This window comes from Etheostoma spectabile, chromosome 10 (assembly GCF_008692095.1).
Source record: "Etheostoma spectabile isolate EspeVRDwgs_2016 chromosome 10, UIUC_Espe_1.0, whole genome shotgun sequence".
Lineage (NCBI taxonomy): Eukaryota > Metazoa > Chordata > Actinopteri > Perciformes > Percidae > Etheostoma > Etheostoma spectabile.
The window spans coordinates 18,434,640-18,457,508 of NC_045742.1; the positions used below are offsets into that span (position 1 = coordinate 18,434,640).

The 22,869-nt window shown below is 41.4% G+C and overlaps 3 protein-coding genes across 9 annotated transcripts in view; 2 read left to right on the top strand and 1 right to left on the bottom strand.

Annotated features, from left to right (window-relative positions):
* The first annotated feature begins 4,628 nt into the window (after positions 1 to 4,628).
* Positions 4,629 to 11,135, top strand: rbm22 (RNA binding motif protein 22). Its single transcript, XM_032528676.1, has 11 exons — positions 4,629 to 4,752; positions 6,052 to 6,105; positions 6,211 to 6,240; positions 6,366 to 6,498; positions 6,600 to 6,700; positions 7,061 to 7,233; positions 7,493 to 7,693; positions 7,854 to 8,018; positions 9,744 to 9,832; positions 10,040 to 10,168; positions 10,422 to 11,135. Exons 1-11 carry the CDS (start codon positions 4,699 to 4,701, stop codon positions 10,574 to 10,576), a joined length of 1,284 nt encoding a protein of 427 aa, XP_032384567.1. The 5' UTR covers positions 4,629 to 4,698; the 3' UTR covers positions 10,577 to 11,135.
* A 945-nt stretch (positions 11,136 to 12,080) lies between these two features.
* The window catches only part of LOC116697367 (myozenin-2), an 11,489-nt gene continuing 700 nt past the window's right edge, over positions 12,081 to 22,869 (bottom strand). The window contains exons 1-6 of one of the 6 annotated variants that reach the window (XM_032528679.1): positions 15,667 to 15,886; positions 15,249 to 15,342; positions 14,162 to 14,325; positions 13,860 to 14,013; positions 13,132 to 13,315; positions 12,081 to 12,368 (exon numbers count right to left, since the gene is read on the bottom strand). In XM_032528679.1, the coding sequence (XP_032384570.1) occupies positions 12,185 to 12,368; positions 13,132 to 13,315; positions 13,860 to 14,013; positions 14,162 to 14,325; positions 15,249 to 15,336 (774 nt within the window). In that variant the 5' untranslated portion in view covers positions 15,337 to 15,342; positions 15,667 to 15,886 and the 3' untranslated portion in view covers positions 12,081 to 12,184. Of the gene's footprint in view, positions 12,369 to 13,131; positions 13,316 to 13,859; positions 14,014 to 14,161; positions 14,326 to 15,233; positions 15,343 to 15,665; positions 15,887 to 22,869 lie in introns of those variants that run through there. The other 5 variants (XM_032528677.1, XM_032528680.1, XM_032528678.1 and 2 more) reach the window with 5 other exon arrangements.
* LOC116697365 (soluble guanylate cyclase 88E) overlaps positions 17,134 to 22,869 on the top strand; it is an 8,647-nt gene continuing 2,911 nt past the window's right edge. The window contains exons 1-12 of one of the 2 annotated variants that reach the window (XM_032528674.1): positions 17,134 to 17,249; positions 17,356 to 17,548; positions 17,760 to 17,900; positions 18,373 to 18,512; positions 18,651 to 18,785; positions 19,301 to 19,424; positions 19,518 to 19,637; positions 19,787 to 19,871; positions 20,227 to 20,313; positions 21,184 to 21,301; positions 21,940 to 22,069; positions 22,265 to 22,411. In XM_032528674.1, coding sequence (XP_032384565.1) covers positions 17,429 to 17,548; positions 17,760 to 17,900; positions 18,373 to 18,512; positions 18,651 to 18,785; positions 19,301 to 19,424; positions 19,518 to 19,637; positions 19,787 to 19,871; positions 20,227 to 20,313; positions 21,184 to 21,301; positions 21,940 to 22,069; positions 22,265 to 22,411 — 1,347 coding nt within the window. In that variant the 5' untranslated portion in view covers positions 17,134 to 17,249; positions 17,356 to 17,428. The other variant, XM_032528675.1, reaches the window with a different exon arrangement.

Below are 22,869 nucleotides of genomic sequence, written 5' to 3' on the forward strand. Positions count from 1 at the left end.
TATACTGTCATGCACACAGTATTTTATCAACTTCCATGTGTAGGTATTGTAACCCAGTTGCAGCATTTCACAGGCATATCTAAGTGAAGAGATGCTGATATATGATCAAATGGCTGCGGCACCAGTGGCAGCCTTCATCAACTGAAAGCGCTAGATCACAGCATGTTTGGCAGCCAGTGGGAGCAGTCAGATGGAGGGTTAGAACAACCAGACAAACAGTTGGCACAGATAAATAGAATGCAATTTAAGATTCAGCTCTCCGCAAATGTGACAAACTAATGACAGCAGCCACACTATTTTTTTTTTTTTAATCTAATCTGCAAATGGAATAAGCTCTACAGTTTATTTTTTCTCCAAATGATGAGTGGAACATGTGATAAACAACACATGGCTTGGGAATAAGAAAAAATGTGAGGCATTGGTCAAATAAATCTCATGATACACATAAAACCAGAAGGACAGCACTTACAAGAATGTCTTCTGCAGCTGAGGCGAAATGCAGGAAAAGTCCTTATGACTTTGCCAAATACATTCTGAGCGTGAGTCATTCTCCTTTAGTAATCTCTTACTCACATTAGGTGCACGCTTGTATGTGCACACACCCAAAGGCAACAGATTTCAGGCAGGTCTGGACTACCCCGTTTTGCTACAGAGCAAAGTCAAGTGTTTTTAGTATTTAATAGATGCAGCTATCTCGGTGAAGATAAACAACAAAGAGTAACAAAGCAGCCCCATGCAGTAAATACAGATCTAAATTTAAGAATGGACGCTGCATCATAGGTGCATTGTGCAGCAGCCATTATGCGACATATAAACATCATATTAAAACTAGAGATGTCCCAATACTAGTTTCGGTATTACCTCCAATACTGCCTCAAACGCTGATATTGGTATCGGGAAGCAGCCTACTGGAGTATATGCACGGATCTGATACCATGTAATAAAGCCCTAAAGAATATCTATGTTAAAGTAGTTTATTTATGTTCCTTTTCCGTTTTAACTGACTGTCAAACTAGATAATAAAAGAAAGTTCTGTGGCGGTCATTGTTTGTTCTGTTCATGTTTCACAAAGAGTTTAACCTGAGCCAGACCGACAATAAATATAGAAATCCTATCACATCCATACAGGAATAGTAGTACACAGCTGTTAAAACATAATAAAAGATATTACACACTGGTATCGGATTAGTGTTCGGTATCGGCCAAAAAGCACTTTTAGGTATCAGAATCGGTATTAGTAAGAAAAAAAATGGTATCGGACCATCTCTAATTAAAATACTTCAAACTGGGTGTATCATTGTTGACAGCATGCATCCCAAATTGCCCTGCTTTTTGGTAAACTAAAACAGGAGAATAATATTGGATAGTCAGCATAGTTAAAGTTTATGTTTAGGACAAAATAGCTTTAAAAATCTGAGAAGCAATGTTTATAATCAGCTTGCAGATGATTCCTACAGGTAGCTACATAATAGTCTGATGCATCATCTGTCATAACACAGAGCTGTCATCGCTGCTGATAATTAACCCAAGTTCCCCCAAATCATTTGGACAAATTAAATAATGTTAAAGCGGTCGCTGCAATCCCATGGTGATCTGTTATCCACCTCTGTCATGTGCAGTGCTATTCGATTAGGTGGCAGACAGTCGTATCGACCTTCAATTATTATTTGCACACAAAATCGTTTGGCCTTTCCATTGCAAGAGAGACAGACTGATGTAGTTGTTGTGGTTAAATTGCTACAGTGTTGCCAAACTGTTAAAGCTAACTTGAGGCAAGCATTTGATATACTCTATACATCGCAGGTGGTACAAAGTTACAAAAACAAGTTCCTCGCTTGTCGCTGGTGCCGGGGCTGCATTACGGTATCCGGCTGGATAAAGGATTTCCGATATTAAATCGCAGACCGGAGCAGCCGGACACAGCTCTATCCGGAGCACAAACTTCGACCTGACCCGCTTAAAAAAATAACGTTAGCCTTCTTTCGCTGCTGCCATACGAACGAGCTGCAAGCTGCAGCGAGCCTCCACTATATCACCGGGGCTTACGTTTCCAGCCAGGAGAGAGTCAGGCCGAGAAACTGGCCTCATTCTCTGTCTGCGCCAGACAATGTTCACTAGCCTGGCCTGGGAGACGGAGCGGCGGAGCTCGCGCTCGTATACCAAACATGTGCGAAAACACCGCAACGAGACTCGCGTTGTGTCGATGTACTCACCTTGTTCGGGTCTACGTGGACATTGGGCAACACAGTCCGGTTGGGATAGTTCTGGGATTGAAGCACACGGGGCGCGTGTCGTCGTCGTCGTCTCGGTTTGCTGTCGGCCGTGATGTGGAAGCGGCAAAGCGGACTCGGCTCGGCTGGGAGAAATCGGGAAATCTGAGAATGCCCCTCTCTTTCTGCAGCTCAGTGCACCGGCAGTAGCTCATAACTATCGACAGGTGGCGCCAGCACGGTACATTTTTGTCTCTAATATATGCGTATACACATGCATACAACACAACTCCTCAAAGAAATCAGTGTGCGAGCATGTTCGTGCACAGGTTTATCTGTATTCGTGCTCCACTGCTCTTTTGTGAGAATTTAGTGGCCTTGATGGACTGTGTGGCACTCTACTCGGGATTTCATTGTGCAGTTATACTGGGATTAGCTACTCTGAAAGTTTTTATACCTACATAATTGGACCAGGAGCTCCGGGTTAGTCAGGATTAGACAACAATCGCCTTTACAAAAAATAAAACTTGTAGTATGCCTATAGTCGATGTTTCGTCAAAGGGACATGGACTTTAATGAAAAGAAATCTCTCCAGTATTCCAAGAATGCTACTACAAATGCAATGCCATTGGTGCTCTCACTCATAGTGACCTTATAATAGGAAATTCAAGGTAGCCTACTGACATCCTAAAGAGCTACATTTATATTGATATTTTCATTATCTTTTAAGGGGAATATCCCCAAATATGGCACAGATTATTGCTCCAACATTAGTAGATGTATAATTATTGGACAAGAAGCATCAAAAAATGTATTTAAATTAACACGTAGGCCTCAATTGTGAATTCATCTGTCAGCGTACATATAGGCACATATAGACATCAACAGAACCATCAATACAACTAAGAGTATAATATCTTGAATGGAGCCATGGAGCAGCTGTGTGGTAATAGTACACCTACCACCTATGTTCACTGACCTTGTGACTTGTGAGGTTGGTGATTTTGATTACGGAGTGGCTAAATCCAAGACAAAGCCGTTCTTTAAAACAGCTTTGGCTGTCTCATCAACATCACATGACAGAGGAGATAGGGTCACACGACTCATTCAGACTGAGAAAAGCCCTAAAGGTTTACCTCAGGGTCCCACTAAACCCATGGCAAGACACAGGGCAAGACAGACTGTGCACCCAGATACAAGGTGAAGGCTATAAGAGTTTTCAGTTTTAATGAATTGTTGATCAATAATCAGTGTTGCAACTGATCATATTGTGAAATCACTGAATCTATCACAAATAAACGAAGAATATAGAAACGTTTTTCCTTTGGAAACAAAGTACAGCACACTTTCTTTTCTGACAACCTGAATGGTTGCTGCCCTAGGAAAGAGTGGCCAGCTCTTCAGGCCTATATGTCTAATCCTTGTCCTTTGACTGCTCCACACCCTCACCCTGACTTTAAATAAACATTAGGGGCTTAATGCCCATCCGTAATCTTAAACATCCTCTGCCCTGCTAAATGGAGTTTCACACAGCAAAGACATCCTGACCTGAATTTGAACAGGTGGATAGATAAACTGTAAGTGGACTACACTAATGGCTTATACAAGCTCTCAGACACCAGCCAGTCAGCCCATATCTCTCTCTCTCTCTTACTCACACACAAACACACACACACACACACACATGCACACACACACACACACACACATGCAGTGGTAAAAAAATACTACTTAATTAAAAGTATTATTATAAGAATGTAAAATTTTTACAATTAAAAGTCCTCAAAATCTAGGCTTAGTTCTATTTAAAGTATTAGCTATTAGCAATTGTGAAAGTGAAGGTAGGCTCTCAGGGTGTCATGTTATTTATAGAAGTTGCATTGTGTTATTGGTTTTCATTACTATTGCATTCCATATCAACACTTTGACAATGCAGCTGTTACTGTTGGGTTGTGTATTAAATCGGCGTCCTTGAGTGCCAAGAAAGGCGTCTTTAAATAAAATGTATTATTATTATTATTATTATTATTAAAGAACATTGCACCACATTTTATAAACTGATCACAAAATAACTAGAAACTATAACTGTCAGCTAAATGTGATGAAGTTAAAAGTATACCTCTAAAATGTAATGGAGTAACAATGTAAAGTAGCATAAAGTGAAAAGCTTTAAACTATGTGTATTCTGAAATATGAGAGATCCACAGTAGGCCTGCTACAGCAAAAATGATAATCAATACAGTCATAAAAAGACACCTTTACACCCAAAACTCTGCCAGAGTCACTTGTGGTGCAAAGCCAGTATTTATACTTTCCCAATAAATAAATTTGCTTCTTCTATTTATTTATTTATCTAATTTGAATGTGCCTGGTAGTTTATTGAAATAGGGCGACACCCTAAGGTGAAACGTGGCTCACTGGCGCGGTGCATTGTGGTCTGATAGCTCTTGTGTCGTTTTTTGGCCCGTTTGGCTCACACTCGCTCAAAATGGCGACATCCCTAGGATCCAACACCTACAATAGACAGAACTGGGAAGACGCGGTACGTTTAGTCGGCACTCTAGTTTACAGTGCAGGGAGTATGATTAAAGCACAGATATTAACAGTTAAAATAAGGAAACTAACAGGTCTACAAAATCGACCAGGGTGTCACAAATCTGGCCGGTTTGCTTGTAAGCTAGCTAGCTAGTTAGCTTGCTGTTAGCCAATGTTAGCTAGTAGAAGCGTGGCTGCTGCTGTTAATCTGTTTTCTATGTTTGCTACAACGTTAAGTGAATTCATAAAACATCAACATTTAATCTGGACTCAGTAGAGCTACAGAAGGTGTTCGATAACATCCGAAGATCTGGCTCAAAAATAAGCATTCTGTAACAGTGCTTGTTTTGCGTTAAAGTTGGCTATCAGAGCTAATTGAGGCTAGCACTAGCAGTCTAACCTTAAAACAAAGTTGCGTTAAGTAACGTTAACGCTTCCATTTCTACTCATAACCGGGTTATGCAGAATCCAGACTATGCGGCATATACCAGTGTTATTGTATGTTTTGGATTAGCGAACGTTGTTTTCTCGCTAATTTAAACTCGTAAAGCCGGAGTTACAACGTTAGCCTAACAGGACTGGACCAAATCGGCTTGCCTGACCGCTCAATCTGAATTTTAGCTAGATATGTTACGACTCATGGGAAACAGACCTGTGTTGTCTGTTCACTACAGCTCTGAGTTATGTACAAAATCCTTAATGTTTTATTGGAACGTTAACCATGCTAGTTGCTGGTCCAACAAACTGATGTAGCTAACTTTGCATTTGAACTAAATTTGAAGTTGTCATATCGCCCAATCTTAACCATTCATTGTACTATTTGTGCATCAAGCAACTGTATTTTGATCCTCTTAAAATGTTCGTAACCCCGCTATATAAGGAAACTGATCCGTTTCCTCTCTTGAACCATGACACAACAGGGCCTTTGGCTAATGTTGGTTTTATTAAGACACCAGAATATAAACTTTGCAACTTTAGACTGTGTTGTTGACGCTTGAGCCACAAGATGTGCTTATAATTAGTTGTTCTGTTGATTAGGTCAGTGAGATGGATTAAGGCAAGTCATTTTCAGCAGCTAGCACTTAGATTGAAACAGCATCCTTCAACAGATGGCAAAGTAGGAGTACGTCCAATTGCTGTGTATTCACAAATGTAACATTGCCAAGGTGCACACAGCAGAAAGTGGTACAGAGATTGTTACTGCTTCATATAAGTTGCATCGGGGAAGTCTTTTGGATGAATAACGGATATGGTGCCTCATGCTTGCTTTTACTAAATGAACATCTGATTTTCTTTTGTCTTTCAGGATTTTCCAATTCTGTGTCAGACATGTTTAGGAGAAAACCCTTACATCCGTATGGTGAGTTTGCATTACTGTGTATCATTATGATTTAGAGGTACTTTTTGTTAAGTGTTGGTACTAATCGTTGTTCAGGTTAAAATGTGTTAATGCTTTGTTTTACAGACCAAGGAGAAGTATGGGAAAGAATGCAAGGTATGTTTTGCATTAATATTTTAAATATTTGGTCATGCAGCACTTAACAGAGTTTAGCTTAAACTTGTAACAATATGTTCCATATTAGAATATTTTAATATCAATTTTCATTTTCTCCCCTTCAGATTTGTGCTCGACCATTTACTGTGTTCCGATGGTGTCCAGGGACACGAATGCGTTTCAAGAAGACGGAGGTCTGTCAGACCTGCAGTAAAATGAAGAATGTTTGTCAGACATGTCTGCTGGACCTGGAGTATGGTGAGTCTCTGCGTCTTGTAATTTTAATTGTAATATTGCCTTCATTACTTGTTTTTATTTATTTACTATGACTTGATGAATCAAAACTTTGTGTTTTCCAGGTCTGCCTATCCAGGTCAGAGACACTGGGCTGTCAGTTAAAGACGAGGTTCCTAAGTCAGATGTGAACAAAGAGTACTACACACAAAACATGGAGAGAGAGGTATAATAGCTTTCCGATGCAGGCAGTAAATGTGTTCTGTTTATTGTGATTTTCATACAGCTGCAATAGCTGAAAATAGCTTGAATGGATATCCTGGGCATGTTTCTTAGTCCAGTCCTTAAATATTAAGTATCTCCCCAGTTCCAATTTTATTTTAGATCTTTAAATGTTTGGACACAGTTTAGCTTGTCTTTAGTTTCAAAATAAAGAAAACACTGTAAGTAAGTGTGGATTAGAACCATTAATAGCACTTTAGAGGTTTGGTTTACCTTTCACTAAAATAGGGTACAAAACAGTAACCCTAAGTAGTTAGTTTTCTTTTCTAAGTTTTTTTTCTTGTCATTGATTCCTCATACATAGATAGCCAATTCTGATGGCACACGGCCGGTGGGGCAGCTAGGTAAAGCTCCCAGCTCCAGTGATATGTTGCTAAAACTTGCTCGGACCACTCCATACTACAAGAGGAACCGGCCACACATCTGCTCCTTCTGGGTGAAGGGCGAGTGTAAGAGAGGGGAGGAGTGTCCCTACAGGTGAGTAACCTTCATTAAACAGGCTACACATGTGGTTCTTTCGTGCTGTGGGGTCGGCAGTGTGTTCTGATTTTATTTTCTTATTTTTTTTTCTCCTCGATAAATTTGTATCTTATGATTTTTTTACATTGCTTTTTTGAGTAGTTATTGTCGTAGGCCAAATAGAGCTTGGTGTGTTCTTTTGGTTCATTTTGACTGTAATTTGTTTCAGTTGTTGCACTATCAGCATTTTTTCATTCTAGTCGTCCATTTTAAACAGGCATGAGAAGCCCACAGATCCTGATGACCCTCTGGCTGACCAGAACATAAAGGACCGTTACTATGGCATCAATGACCCAGTAGCTGACAAGCTGCTAAAGCGCGCCTCAACTATGCCCCGCCTGGACCCACCAGACGACAAGTCCATCACCACCCTCTACATAGGGGGTTTGGGAGATACTGTCACTGATGGAGATCTCAAGTAAGGATTTCTATATCATAGCAACTATACAACTTTCGGTGGCCATTGAGTTTTGTGAATGTAGTAAACTGACATTCGTCATAAAAGGACTGTTACAATTTTAAACCTTCCAACTTCCAGTGGTTTGAGTCTATTGGACATGTCTCTGTTTTTATTGCAGGAGTCACTTTTACCAGTTTGGTGAGATTCGCACCATTACCATAGTCCAAAGGCAGCAGTGCGCCTTCATCCAGTTTGCCACTCGGCAGGCAGCTGAAATGGCTGCCGAGAAGTCCTTCAACAAACTCATCATTAATGGACGGAGGCTCACTGTCAAGTGGGGAAGGTAAGAAGCTATATCATGATGGTAAAAGTTAAGTATCAGCAATCACCAAACGTACTCCCAGACTCTCAATCCGTACTCATGCAGCGGAGCCACATGGGAGGAGATGTGAAGATTTATAGTGATAATTTGCTTATTAAACACCAAGTGGTGTTCAGAGAACGTGTGTGTGTGTGTGTGTGTGTGTGTGTGTGTGTGTGTGTGTGTGTGTGTGTGTGTGTGTGTGTGTGTGTGTGTGTGTGTGTGTGTGTGTGTGTGTGTGTGTGTGTGTGTGTGTGTGTGTGTGTGTGTGTGTGTGTGTGTGTGTGTGTGTGTGTGTGTGTGTGTGTGTGTGTGTGTTATAGTAACAGCCTGGAATATTGTTACTATCCTAGTTACAATTGAGAGTAAACTACTGAAGTCCGTTTCAGAAAGCAGGTTTAGTGAAAACTCTGAGTTAGTTAAACCTGAGATGAGAGAAAGGGAGGTTAATCAAACCTGAGAGAGGTAATTAGCCCGTTTCAGAAAGAAAGGTAACTTCAGAGTCTGTCACTATGGTAACTGAGTCTGTGAACCTAATCTGTAGCGAGTAGGTTTTCTTCTCTTAGTCTCCTCCCTCTGACACAGCGCTCTTTCATTTCCTCATTCATTCTGTATCAGGCGCATTTTAAAGCAGTTTATCTGCATGAATAAAAAAAACATGTCATATTGGGCAGACTATAAAATGTTTTTTTTTTCTCAAAACATGTTTTTTTCTTTTGTCAACGATCCAATGATGAAGAAGCAGTATTACTTCAGAGAGTTAAACATACATTGGGAGATGATATTGAGGCCCGACTGTATAGATGTCTTTTCATTTCCAGATAACTACCTATTTGAGCGGTATCGCTTTTCTTCCCATTCAGTTATGTACCGTACATAACCTTATCCATCCTCATGTGACTGACATCGTGGTCATGCTCTTAGCAGATTATTTGTCTTGCATTACGTTTTTTGCAAACGGCAGTTTTCTTTACACCATTGTTGATGCGGAGCATATCAGTAAAGCCACTGTATGGCCAAGTGCCGTGAGAAGAGTGTGACCCGCTCTGACATTTTTTAAAAACTTTTTTTGTAGAGTTCCCTGGACATAAACTAGTAAGAGCCATTAAAAAAGTATGTGTAAAACCCTTTGAAATTAAAGATGGGATTAGTAGGCCTAGTACTTTTTCGGCCGCAGGATTGCACCTAAATGTAATATACTTCAGATTAAATATGATAATTATTCACTATATTGGAACTTACGCATTTACTATAAAAGCAATTTTCTTGCACGCATATTCTCTCTCCCGCTGTGATGCTTTTTAAAAAACTAAATAAATCAGTTTTTCTGCCGACCAGTTTGTTTGTGATTGTTACCATGGTGAATCATAGTATCATGGCTCCATTCATGCTGCCTTTTTATTGTGGTGGTGCACACGGTAAATTCTGAGTCAACCTACTGAGTTGATTGAACCAACTCAAATCAGCTGAGACTAGTTTGCTTCCTGAAATGGGCCCCTGATTGATTTTTTTTTTTATTGATTTTTTTTTTTTATATAAATAATACCAGACATAGTAAGAGCTTTACCATGGCAAAGAGTTTGTGCGGGAAGGGTCACTTGAACCTTTCTATTCTGGACAGAATACCGCTACTGCACACCATTCAATGGTGTCAAACAAAGGGAGGGATGTGATTAATATATATAACTTGTATGGTGATCTTTGTAGGTCACAGGCAGCGAGAGGAAAGGAGGGCATCAAAGATGGCATCAGTGAGATGGGCACCAGACTTGACCCTGTCCCTGGACTGCCTGGAGGTGAGTCTGCGAACACATGGCTGGTTGGAATTTTGTGTGTGTACACATAGCGACGTAGTCATGTGACTGTAATTTAAAGTAGTCTCTTATGTCTACACTGTATCATTAGTTGTGGATTCCTTCTCTTACTAGACTGTTTTGGGGAGAGGGGAATAAAATGGCTGAAATGTATTTGTCATCTTGTTTCTTTTATTTCTCTTTGTATAGCTCTTCCTCCACCACCAGCTTTAGATGAAGAAGCACCTGCAAACTACTTTAACCTGGACCCTGGCACCTCTCCTGCAGTCATGAACATTGCTCTGCCCCCACCTCCAGGCATCAACCCACCTCCCCCAGGTAAAATCATTATCATGATCTGATAGATGCAGCTTATATCACATCCATAGTAACATGTGTCAAATATAAAACTATTAACCGGATACTACTATTAACTTTGGTAATCCTGATCTGTGATTATATGTTCACACAATACATTTTTGCAAAGCTGCTGAGTAGAATGTATTCATCACGTAGCATGGTGTAAATGATTTAAACACAATGAGAAAGGGTAGAGGCCTAATGGTGTTTTTCTTTCCATCTGCTCGATCAGGTTTCGGCCCTCCAATGTTTCACCCCATGGGTCACATGGCTCCCCCTATGCCCCCTCCGATGAGCATGAGACCTCCTGGTCAAATCCACTACCCCTCCCAGGATCCTCAGCGCATGGGTGCCCACGCCGCACATGGCTCACGTCATGGTGATTAGCTGCTAGATTGAAGTCATACTGCTATTAGGTGTCATTCTTTTCCCTACGTCAAACCTGACCAGATGCTGTCACTGGGCCTGAAAGCTGCTGACTACTTCTGGGAGAAAACACAGTTATGTCTTACAGGATAAACATCCGATTTACTATGCCACCTGCAGTGAATGAACTAAAGGAGCACAGTCTGTGTCTGGGGAGACCACAACCAGGATAAGATGACTTTGTCGCTACTTACAGTTAAAAAAAAAAAAAGTACCAGAACGGCATCAGCAGACTTCAGACATGAGAGTTCTGGCCAATGTGATCGGGGCCATATGGTTTTTACAGGCTCTTGTGTTTGGAGCCAGTGTACATATACAAATGTAAACTTGAATTTGTCACATCGTGCAACATGGGGTAGAATTCTGAGGAGCATTTTTAAACGTTAATTTTGAGTATTTTTTTTATTTTTATTTGACACATCTTAATATTCCACAGCATAATGACTTTGTTTATTGTACTGCTTTCTTTGAATGTTATTTTCACTTGTCATTAAAATGACCTAATTTTGTCATTGGCCGTCTCCGAGTGCATATTATTCATTAATACCACTGTTTTAACTATCTTTAGGGGCTGAGTTTATTCCTACTAATTCCCTTACACAATAGTAGGAGGCAAAGGGAGGGACTGTGAGTTGAAAAAGAATGGTGTCAGGTAGGGCTGGGAAATATGTTGATTTTGGTAATCGTAAATGGCTTAAGTGTTGTCTTTTCCTGGTTTTAAAAGCTGCATTGCAGTACAGTGAGTAATTTTCTGTGTTATCAGACTGTAGCTATTCCATTATTTTAACCTTTCCCACTTAGTCATAATCTATATTACTGAAGATATCTTTATTCTCATTGTGAAGATATTTTGTTGAAGCACCAATTGTCAACCCTATAATAGCGCCACGATATCGACATTGAGGTATCGGGTCAAGAATATTCGGATTTTCTCCATATCGCCCAGCCCTAGTGTCGGGTGTTGATTATCCCCTTTCACGCTGCACTTAGCCTTGGGCTAAGAAAGTGTTCAGACTGGTACAATCCTGGCACTTTCCAAGTGGCCTAACCCCAACTTGAGTCTAGGACTTGTTTGCCCCAAGTTTGTGTGGTTATCCTCTGAAAAACTACTAAACTTGGGGCTAAAAGTTGCCCTTTGGAACAGGGTTAATGGAATCTTTTTTACTAACTGCATGCAGCATTATAATTATAAAATGCCAACAGTTTTGTTTCAACTGAAACTTAACCCAGGGCTATTAGAAGTGCAGTGTGAATCATACAGCCCTGTGCTAAAGGTTTATCTTGGCTTAAAAGAATGCATTGGGAAAAAACCCTATTGATGGGATCCGTTGCTATGCTAAGTATAACAGAACTGTTTAGCCTGTTCAGAACTGTTCTGCTGTGGTAATGAAGTGATTCCAGCGGTCTCTGTCTACCTCATCTGATCAAACCACTCAGAAGTAGCAAATAACTTTATATATCGTTCCCCTCTCTTCTGCAGTGCCTGCTGATTAACAGAGCGATCATCTTTGTAGGAAGAGATCAGCAAGCATAGGTTAGTGCTTCAGTCTTTAGCTGGTCAGCCACTTTTCATAGGTCATTAGATTCAGGGCTAAAATCACATCCCCATCCCCTGGGCGCTCTGTTGAAGTTGGGCCGTCGACACATGCGTTCCAGAGCGATGCCAGGCAGGTTCTGCGATTCCACTGACTCAAAGCCGATCGCTGGGATCACCCTCCTGCTGGTCATAGCTCCCCCGAATGGCAGAGCAGATCTGAGAGACAAAGAAAAGAGTTGTTACTAAGAAGGCTGAGTGCATTGTGTTTCATAGTCCTAGCAGAACATGACCCGAGGTATAGTATGGCTCAGGCTCCATCCCATAAGGCAGGGGGCTTTTAAATGATACATGATACCCAGTCTGGTTATATCTCTGATTTTGACTGGTCCTGTTAACAGGAGAAAACCTTCAGGATGACTTAAACGGGGTGTGTTTGAGTTCAGATTTAATTAAGGCTTCACAATTTTATAATAATCTTACAGGCGTAAACAGATCCCTCCACAGGGGGTACAGTTCCAGACTGGCTGGCAGAAATCAAGGGATTGACAGCCTTAATTGAGTAAAGTCTGAGTTTGTCTTTCATATATTCTCCATCTGCCCAAGCTTAACCTTTGGACTGTCTTGCTTGTGTGATGCAAAGCCTTGTGTGCCATGAGAAAGGTGATTCCCTTTCGTGCGTAATTTGTCTTGTGAGCATTTAAAGCTGGCAGCACCCCAGTGGATCATCTTACAAGAGCCAGCCGAGTTCAAAATAACCATCACGCAGCCACACTCCAAGGAGGTGCAAGCCAGAGATTCATTTTCAAACTGTGGAAACATGGAGAGGAGCCGAGTGAAGTGATCATTGTGACGGATAGCATGGTTAGGTCTGTGGGTCTATTTGAAGTTGGGTGGGTCTCAGCACCTGTGCTTCCAACTGAGTAGGATTTAACATGGTTAATCTGGGTGAACAGCAGCAGATGTGGAATGGCAGATTTACCTGTTGAAGCACCGGTAGTTGGAAGGCTGTAGTCTTTGTGGGAGCTGGGGCAGCTGGGTATTGAGGGTGTTCAGGAGCTCGGTGTTGTCTCCCAGAGCTTGGCTCCATGGAGAGGTGTAGGATTTGGGGATTATTGTTGTGTTGAACTTCTCATGAGGAATTTCCTTCAGAGGGCTAGAATATCCTGACAGAAAGAAGTTGGATAAGAGTCAAAGTGAAAGCGTTCAATGTATTTTATAGCAATTTCATCTTTTAGTGATAGCAAAATAATGCCCTTTTTATTCAGAAAAATTGATAACAATTGGGTTTTGAATCTAATTAGAAAATCCTTTTGATAACTTAAAAAAAAGCAAGCCCCATCAAAGCAGCACAAACGGATCTAATACTTATTTAAATCAATTTAATGCCACTTCTGTCAACAATAGGAACTACAGTAATTATATCTCAGTGTGAATCCCCGATAATAAACAAAAGTTAGCTCACTGTTAGTCAGATTGTAAGCAGTACCTTCTGTCATGACAAATGCACAACAGCACTCAAATAACCGCTTTCTGCAAACTGCCAACTCTCCTCTTACTGATAATAAAAAAACTCATTTATTTGCTTAATACATTTCTATATGAAAAGTGAACCCTGTCAAAGGGAGATACAGGGCCCATGCATTTGGCATTGCGATGAGCTAGTTTGTGGCAGTCTGCGGCTCTTCTACACCATGTAATATGTTTTACCTGGAGCGAGGACGTCAGGACTGCCCTTCTTTGCTATAGTCTTCTGAAGGTTCATGACCAGGCTGTGCTTACCAGGGATGGAGAAAGCCTGGTTCTCTTTTCCTCCCTGTGGCTCTGGGATGATCTGTGGGGGAGCAACGGCCTCTGAATACACCTGGGAAATGGACAGAGTAGGAATTATATTTGCCGCTTATCAACATTTTGAACAAGGATTCGAAAAAAAGAATCCTCGGTGTGTAGGTTGCAGTGAAGGTCAGTGGATAGGAGGCATGTGTTTTATGTGCCATCACTCAGTTCCTTACATCGTTGGTGCTATAAGCACCATTAGCAACGTTCTCCAGTGTGAACTTCTCGACCCTCTTCTGTCTCTCCTGAAACATGCGAGAGCCTCGATTAGATGGAAGGTTGAGCTCCTCCATCATCACGTCCTTTGGAACGCTTATCTTCTTCCCAAGGTTCAGACCCTCTGGCACAACATGACAGACAAATGGAGGTGGTTTAATAAGTCATTGCATTTAATATCCTTATGCATTTTCAAAAAAGCAGTATCAGAGTAAAATCTATTTGCCGCGGGTTCTTATCCTGTGTTGCAAAGTATCGGCTGACGAGGTGGCTCTAAACCTGTATAAATACATCATGCCATTTAGTTGTTAGTGATGATGTCACAATGATAGCAACTACTTCCAGATATTTGGAAAGAGAAGGAAAGTAACTCAGACTAATAAGGACCTTTGGCAAATCATAATATCTGCTCTGATCTTGTTTCTGTTGACGTTAAACAACTGAGGGGCACTGATATAAAATAGCCAAACCGTGTGCAGCATCACCAAGTTGGTATCTGCACAGCTTTTCCTCAGGGTCTCTTCTCGTATTATATCATGGCACAGTGGAGGGTCTGAAATTCCCTCTAGATGATGTCAAGGGGTGTGTAATGTTTGTTGTGGTCCAGGGTTGCATGGGGTAACTGGGCATATAAATAGGGTCTTTGGATGAAGACTCATGTAAGAGCGGATGAGCCTCTTTCTCACACATGAGAAGTGTGAGCAGAAGTCTGGGCATGTGCCACCCTTGAGGCGCGGCCTTTAATCAAATATTTAGTGGTGGGAGTCATTTTGATTTCAAAGCCTAGCTGGCGAAAAGTGAAAACACACTGCAACTGGGATGGTCCCTGTTGGAATGTTTGGAGAATTTCAACAAAACAGTGTCACTGTCACAAGCTTGTGATCACAAACTCTTGCAGTTCAAATATGCAAAGAGCGGACCAATTTGCTGAAAATATGTTAACCAGTGTGTAAACTCGTGAAATACTAGTCACTTTTGTCTGAAAATGTACTGACATAGACTGGAATCTTAAATCAAATCAATGCATCCCACCCCATTCACACTTACCTCCTCGGACCTCCTTACACAGAGCCTTGGCCTGCATCATCCTCTGCTTTGTCACGTCGTCCAGGCTTGACTGCATCATCATCATCATTTCCCTCTGATGGACACATGTTGCCATGTGAATTATTATCATTATTATTATTATTATTATTAACAGTTTTTTCCAAATTGCAGTCAGTTTTATGATACTTTTATACTATCTTTGTCATTTTCCATCTTTCCCACTGCAAGTCTGATTTACTATGACTTTTATTAATTAAGTAACAAACAACTACAAAAATCAAAAATGTCAAATTGCAGCAAAACTGCAGTGCATCTTTTACATTTCAAAGTTGTCATTCCAGCATCATAGACATATATCGTTATATAAGTTTGCAGTTCATTTAAGGACGTGGTAGTTTCCACACTTCCCACTCCTTACCTGTGTCTCCTGCCTGCCTGTACGTCGGGTGTTGGAGCTGGTCTGGATAGTCGAGTTGTTTATGAAGCTGGGGTTCTTCCACGCTCCACTCTGACTCTCCTCAGCAGAGAAAGAACAGCCTGTATAAAACTCATCCCAGGATGCCTCGGGCTCTTACCTCACTGGGTTATTTTAGCCAAGCGATAAGAGAGTGAGGATGGATGGAGGGAGTGTTAAGGGAGGGGTATAAAAGGGCGATTAGGGGAAGGAGCACGTATAAAGATTTACATCCTGACCTCGAGCCTTGATAATAAAAATCCGATCCCCTCAGTGTGTGTGTGTTTGTGTGTGTTTGTGTGATAACAGCTGACACCGAGCTCTCACATAGGCCAAGCATCCAGCCTCTTCACTGTAAACATAGACCCACACAAACACTATTTCTATTTCTCTCTTCTGTAAAGCACTCAGTAACTACTCTGCCACACATATGTAGTTGCTTACAAGCACACCCACCATGTGTTTCCCGGAAGCTGTTCTAAACTTGAAAAGGTCACTGTGATCAGGGGTTGTGATTCAGTTTGGGGTCAAAGGCTAAACTCTCAGACAGTTTGCGCTAACATTTTTTGATGGTGTGAGACCTTTGACCTCCTTTTCTTTAACGCTGCTGTGCATTTAGGTGTTTCTACATACCAGCAGTGTCAAAGATAGTAGTAAGTAACACGTTTTTGTTTTTATTTATTCCTGCAGTTGTGAATTCTGTATAAACTCACATTGTGTGTTACACTAGTGATGTGATGCCTAGTGATGCCCTGTAACTTTATATTTGGTTGGCCTTTTTGAACTCAAGTTAGTCTTTCTCAAGCATCTTTTTTTCTTCTTCCCCACAAATTGATTCATTGAGCTCAGCAGGAGCCTGGAGAAAAAAAAACATTTTCCTTATCCCTGTTGAGATTGGATATCGATTTCGTACCTGCCTGCTCCACAACACCACTATCCCCCCCAGTAGGAAGCCTCCCGGCCTATGATAGAAAGTACGAAGTCATCCTGAGTCACAGAAAATCATCTGCAGACACACAATGGAAGCTGAACAGTTGGTTCCCATTAAGGGTTTATTTAAGGGTGAAAAAAGAGAGAGAAAAGGCAAATCTGCTATGTAAAACACACCACAGTAGGTTAGTAGCCTCCTTTTAACAAATACAACTTTAGCTTTTGTGTGGCGCTGTATCACTCTGAGCCTTAGGGATTAGAAACAATCTGTCACTTCCAGTGTATTCTTATTACAGTTTATCACAAATGCGGTAATGATGACAATTATCTATTATTAATTCAGTGTTTTTAAAAGTAATTTTCTTGAAAAAGGACAATTCGATAATAAAGACGGGACTGGTGTCATCTGTGTTTGAGAGGTGCTTCCGCAGTGTGTTCATGTCACCTAGAGAGAGGTGCACAGCCACCGGGTGCTGACAGCTGACACAAGAACAATAGAGGCACATTCTGACTCAAGGGCTTGTGTGATAAGGGCATCTTTAAAATCGTTTGCCCTGTTGGCCTTCAGATGAAACATTATCTGGCTAGCTAGTCCGAGGAAGATCAAAACTCCATAGGTAGTGTTGAGAGCAACAGTGTGTGGCTTTTTATAGCTTCACGCTGAAAGCCAAATGCATTAAAATTCAGCTTGCAGCCCTGAAAACTTTTCTTATTCGCTCGCAGGCACCTTTGGGAGGACTGTTGGAAGTCAATCAGTTGGGGAGCTGTGTTGACAGTGCTCGGTTTGAGAGACATAATGTACGGGCTGCTGTGTGAGAGTCTTCACGACTTCATCAAGGAGTCATACGGAGATGATGTGTGGAAGCTGGTCAGAGAAAGAGCAGATGTCAGGTTGCACTCTTTTGTCACCCACCAGGTAGGTCTGAGTTTCTGAAGTGAATACAATAATTCTGTAATAAAGCATTGACTAGTATTTAGAAAATATATTTGTGAGGACTGTGCTGTCTGTGTCAACCTGTCTGCAGTTTTTGTCACTTACGGCCTGCTTTTGTCTGAAGCTTCATAGTCCTGATGTCAAAAGAAATATTTTGATATGCTGAGGTCTTTGTGTGTGTGTGTGCGCACAGGTGTATAGTGAGAGTGTGATTCCCCGTATTGCAAAGGCAGCCAGTGGCGTGACAGGCACACCTTACAATGAGCTGATGAACTCATGGGGTGTCTACTTCCTTGGCTTTGTTGGGAAGTACGGCTATGACAGGATCCTCAAGGTGAAAAACAGATCTCAGACTTAAAACTGTCAGTACTGTGTGGTCTTTTGGTGGATGTGTGAGAAAATGATTAAATACCCAGTGATCTGAGTATCCTTAGAACTGCTATTGTGCTAGTTAAAGGTTGTGGTTTTTTAATCTTTACTTATCTTAGTGTCTCATGTCTCTGATTGTGTTGATTATTGAAGAAGGAATATGTAACTCATCTCCAAATCAGTAAAGAATAGTCACTTGTATGAGCCAAGCTCCAAAAGTGCTCAGTTTAAGTTTTAAATGATTTGTCCTCACACCTAAGTAAAAATAGGGGGGGGGGGTTCTTTTTTCTCAGAATTTTCTTCACTGCTTACCTTAGTTCTCCCCATGACTAGTAAACTGAATTAAGTGGAGTGTCTCTTCCTTGAAAAGTACTACAATAAGACATTTAGAGCAACTATCTTAGACATACCCCGTCACACTCTGTCTCTGCCTACAGGTTCTGGGCCGTCACGTACGTGACTTTGTCAATGGCCTTGATAATCTGCACGAGTACCTGCGCTTCAGCTACCCTAAGGTGCAGCCTCCAACCTTCTTTTGCCAGGAGGAGTCAGCCACTGGAGTCACCCTCCACTACAGGTCTGAGACAAGGAGGAGGGGGGAGGTTGGGGCAGTGGGTTGGAGTGGGTCTAATGAACAGAACAGAGCAAACGGAGAGAGAGTAGTGTGATTCATTTCCTTTAGACTGATGGCATTTTCTCCCTTTGTGTCTGGCAGGAGTAAGCGCAAAGGCTATCTGCACTACGCCATGGGGCAGCTAAGGCAGATGGGGAAACAGTTCTATGACACCGACATCCATGTGGAGGTGCTCTCTGAGCAGATGGTTGGAGACTACTCTCATGTCACCATGAGGTACACACACACACACACACACACACACACACACACACACACACACACCCTACATAAGTACAATAATAAGTACTTTGCTTTAATATTTCCATTTTAAGCCACATCATAATCCCACTTGGCTTGTGACTCCTTACAAAAAAAGCAGTGTCCAGTTGGGCTCCCTTGTCACGTTTCAGTTGTCAGTTACACCAAAGAGACATTTCTCTCAAAACTTCTCCGATGGCTTGCTTTGAATAACTTTTCAAGGGCTAAAGAGATAAATTATCTAAAGAAAATTGCAAAGATTAAAGAAACATCCAAAACATCCAAATTTGTGTGGCAGAACATGTATTTTATTCTTTCTTACACCATTGATCTGTACTTTCACTTCAGTGAAATTCTGAATGCATTCATTTTATTTGTATTTTCAGAGTATTTTCACTTCGTTGTATTGGTAGGATCGTAAGTCTTCTTCCACCGCAGTTTATACTTAACTTTAAACTTTAGAAAACATATCGATCTGTATGATTGTGCAGGTTGAACTTTGACAACTCTGCCTACCGCTACATCATGAAGGAGGATGAAGAAGAGCAGGAGATTTTGCCCATTACCTCAGATTTCTTCTTTGAGGTCTTCCCCTTTAACATCGTCTTCAGACAGGTAACTCTGTTTAGTTCAATTCCTAAATTCACATCAAGAATGAAATTAAGTGTTAAACGTATGGAAAATCCCTGCTATCCTTTGATTCTTTAGGACATGGTGGTGCATAATGTTGGTTCAGGCCTGGCAACAGTGTTCCCTGACCTGGATGGGAAGAAGATCAACGATGCCTTCTTGCTGGCTCGCCCCCTAGTGGAGTTTACCTGGAACATGGTAAGGCATCAATCTGTGTCCCTGTTTCAGACAAGGACAATTTTAATGTTTCCAGCCAATTCAGGTCTAACTTTAGCGATGTATATGTATCAGCTTTTAACAGAGTGCTGAGGAGTGCTGAGATCACTGATTTAATCATCTGTATACAGATCATCTCCCACCCCAACAACCTGTTTGAGATCATGTCCAAGGAGCCTGTGAAGAGAGAGAGGAACCTTCACAACCGAGTCCAGAGTAAGCGTGGGATCCATGCAAACAATCACAGGGGTGTGTGTCTGGTGGGCGAGAACTCGCAGACTTGTAGACAGATCAATTTCACTGCAGTCAGTTGTGAAACATACTCAGTTTGAGGTTTATTAAATAAATACATTTGTTTTATTAAATTAAAATAAATAAAAAGAGGAAGTATGCAGTAAACAATAGCTGAATTGAAGTTGAGAGTTTAAAAAGTTGGAGAAATTGAATTGCCTTATGACTTGATCAACTTTAATTGATTGAATTTATTGGAACTGATGTCAGCCGTATTTCACGGGTGGAGGGTTTGAACATGAATGTTTACCGCTCTGACAGCTACCCTGTTTCTCTACAGATTCTGATTATGAAAATGCCAATCGCACTGCTGACGTAGACGTGGAGCTCATGGCTTTCCAGTCCATCATTGGAGATGATTACAAAGGTTCTGTTATCTTAAAGAACCACACATGAGCATGCAGACATCGATTTAGTCTGGCTGACAATGACAGAATCAATCCATTTTATTAGTCACATGTAATCATTTTAGGTACAATTCCAGCAAAATGTAATCCAGCCAGTCTTAGGCAGTGTCCTTGTTTAGGATCTGAGGGTAGACGTTTCTCTTGAGGCTCACACTGTGGGCCTTCTTGTATCTGGTGCCTTCTACCCGACCTCAACACGGTGAAAAGCCTGTCACCCGGGTGGTTTTTATCCTTAATGATTCTCGTAGCCTTTTTCTTGCAACGCCTGGTTTAAATATCATTTAGGCAGGGTAGGGCAACGCCTCAGCTAAACAAACCTCTCTCAGCAGGGTGCTGAGGTTGTGTTCAGTGCAGTTTCCGTACCAGGCATTGATGTTTCCCGTCAGGGCGCTCTTGATAGTATAAGAATAGAAATTCCTCAGTATTTTAGGGGATACCTGGAATTTGGTGGAAAGTCCACTATCAGATCTTGCTTATGTTTATGAGTAGGTTAACCCTAATAAAGACACAGACAAAGTTAGAGTACAAAAGAATCTCACTTTAAAGAAAAAAGTTAGACATTTTTGACATAGATTGACACAAGCTTCATTCAGCTTCATATTGAACATACAGATTGAGAGTGGTATTGATCTTCTCATCTAGCGGTTAGTGAGAAAACGAATAAGAATATTTCCCAAATAGTTGAACTATTCTAAACTGACCGATAGTAAACTGTCAAATCCATTAGTATGACGTTGTTAACACAGTGCAGTTCTTATCTACTCGTGATATTTAAAACATCTCTCTCATTGTTTGTCTTGTTGGCATTTAATCATGCTCGATCCTTTTAGACGGTAACAGCGCTAATGCGATGGAGAGCTGGGGCGATGGGAGCCGCTGCCTGAAACTGAAAGGACAAATGAGATATATGCCAGAGTGGGAGTCCATCATCTTCCTGGGAACCCCTGTGTAAGGCCCCACCACACACACACACACACACACACACACACACACACACACACACACACACACACACACACACACACACACACATAGCGAGATCTTTATTAAAACGCTGCAGTTCTAAAGTAAATTATTCTAAAAAGCAGCAAGAGCTAAACTGAATTACGAGGCTGCAAATAAAAGGCTGGGCAGTGAATCAAATCAGGGGCCCATTCTAACAGCACTTACCATGCATGAAATGAGCTGCTAATTAGCTTGTAATCAGACAGTGCAGCCCTTGTGGGCCTAATGGGAACCCATTTGCAACTGAGAGTGTTTTCTACAGAGTACATTACCAAAACATCTCCCGCCTCTTCTCAAACATGTTGTTTTGCAAGCAAATGCCCGTATGCCTGTGTTGAGGGAACTACTGAAACGTTAAGTGCCACAGCACTCTGCATACATTGTTTATACTGTAAGAAACTAAAAATAATATCCCTTAAAATTACTGAGGTTTAATTGCCTTATTTTTTATAGATACTGCTGATTTTACTGATAATGCTATTGTTATTTTAAAATAGATTCTGTTACTGTTTAGTACATATTATTAGGACCATTGTTGTCATTTGTCCTTCATTTTTCTCTTTAACTGTCTGTGTGTCTAGTATGGAGAGTCTGAGTGCTATGTTTAGGACCGGACTGTACATCAATGATCTAAGCATGCACGACTCCAGCAGAGACCTGGTGCTGGCGGGCACGCAGCAGTCAGAGGAGCTGAAGAGAGCTCTCATACAGGTTCACTCTGCCAACATGCAGCTGCATTTTTTATGTGTGATCAGCTCCCTTGCCACTCTGCATTATGCAAAGTTGCTCTGAAGCCCTTCTTTCAGTCTGCCAGCCCCAGATCAGCCACCACCTGCAGACCTGAGATGAAAGTAATAGATACAGACTTACAATGTGCTTCTGTCTAATTTCACATTGTGAACGCAGGAGCAAAAGAAGTCCAGCAAGCTGGAGGAGAGCATGAAGATGTTAGACTATGAGATGAAGAAGACTGATGACCTCCTGTACAGAATGATTCCCAAGCCAGTAGCTAAAAGACTGCGCAAAGGAGAGCCGGCTGTGAACACTTGTGAGGTAAGGATTGTTGATAGTGCCACATGGACCTGCTGTATATGCCACTATGATTTAACACCTCAAGTACAAAACACAACAGAAGCAACAGTTTCAGTGTTTCAACATTTGCTGCTCTCTGAAACAATAGCGTAAGGTTTAGGGAAATGCACCCATTTGCCAGAGACTCTTAAACCCGGGAAAGAAGTGGAAACAGAAACTTAGGACAGAGCCAGGCTGCTGACTACTCTCCTGCTCCTATACCAAGCTGAAGTTTGTAGCTACAGATGAAAGAGACATATAGAGACACATTATACTTCTCAAATAACTCTTTGTCACTGACATTCATGCACCACTCCAGACACGTGCGTGTGTGTGTGTATAACAGCATGGTGCATCACAGCATGGACACAAACATTGGCCTATGAATGCCTGCATCACCTCTGTGTGCCTGTGTGTGTGTGTGTGTGTGTGTGTGTGTG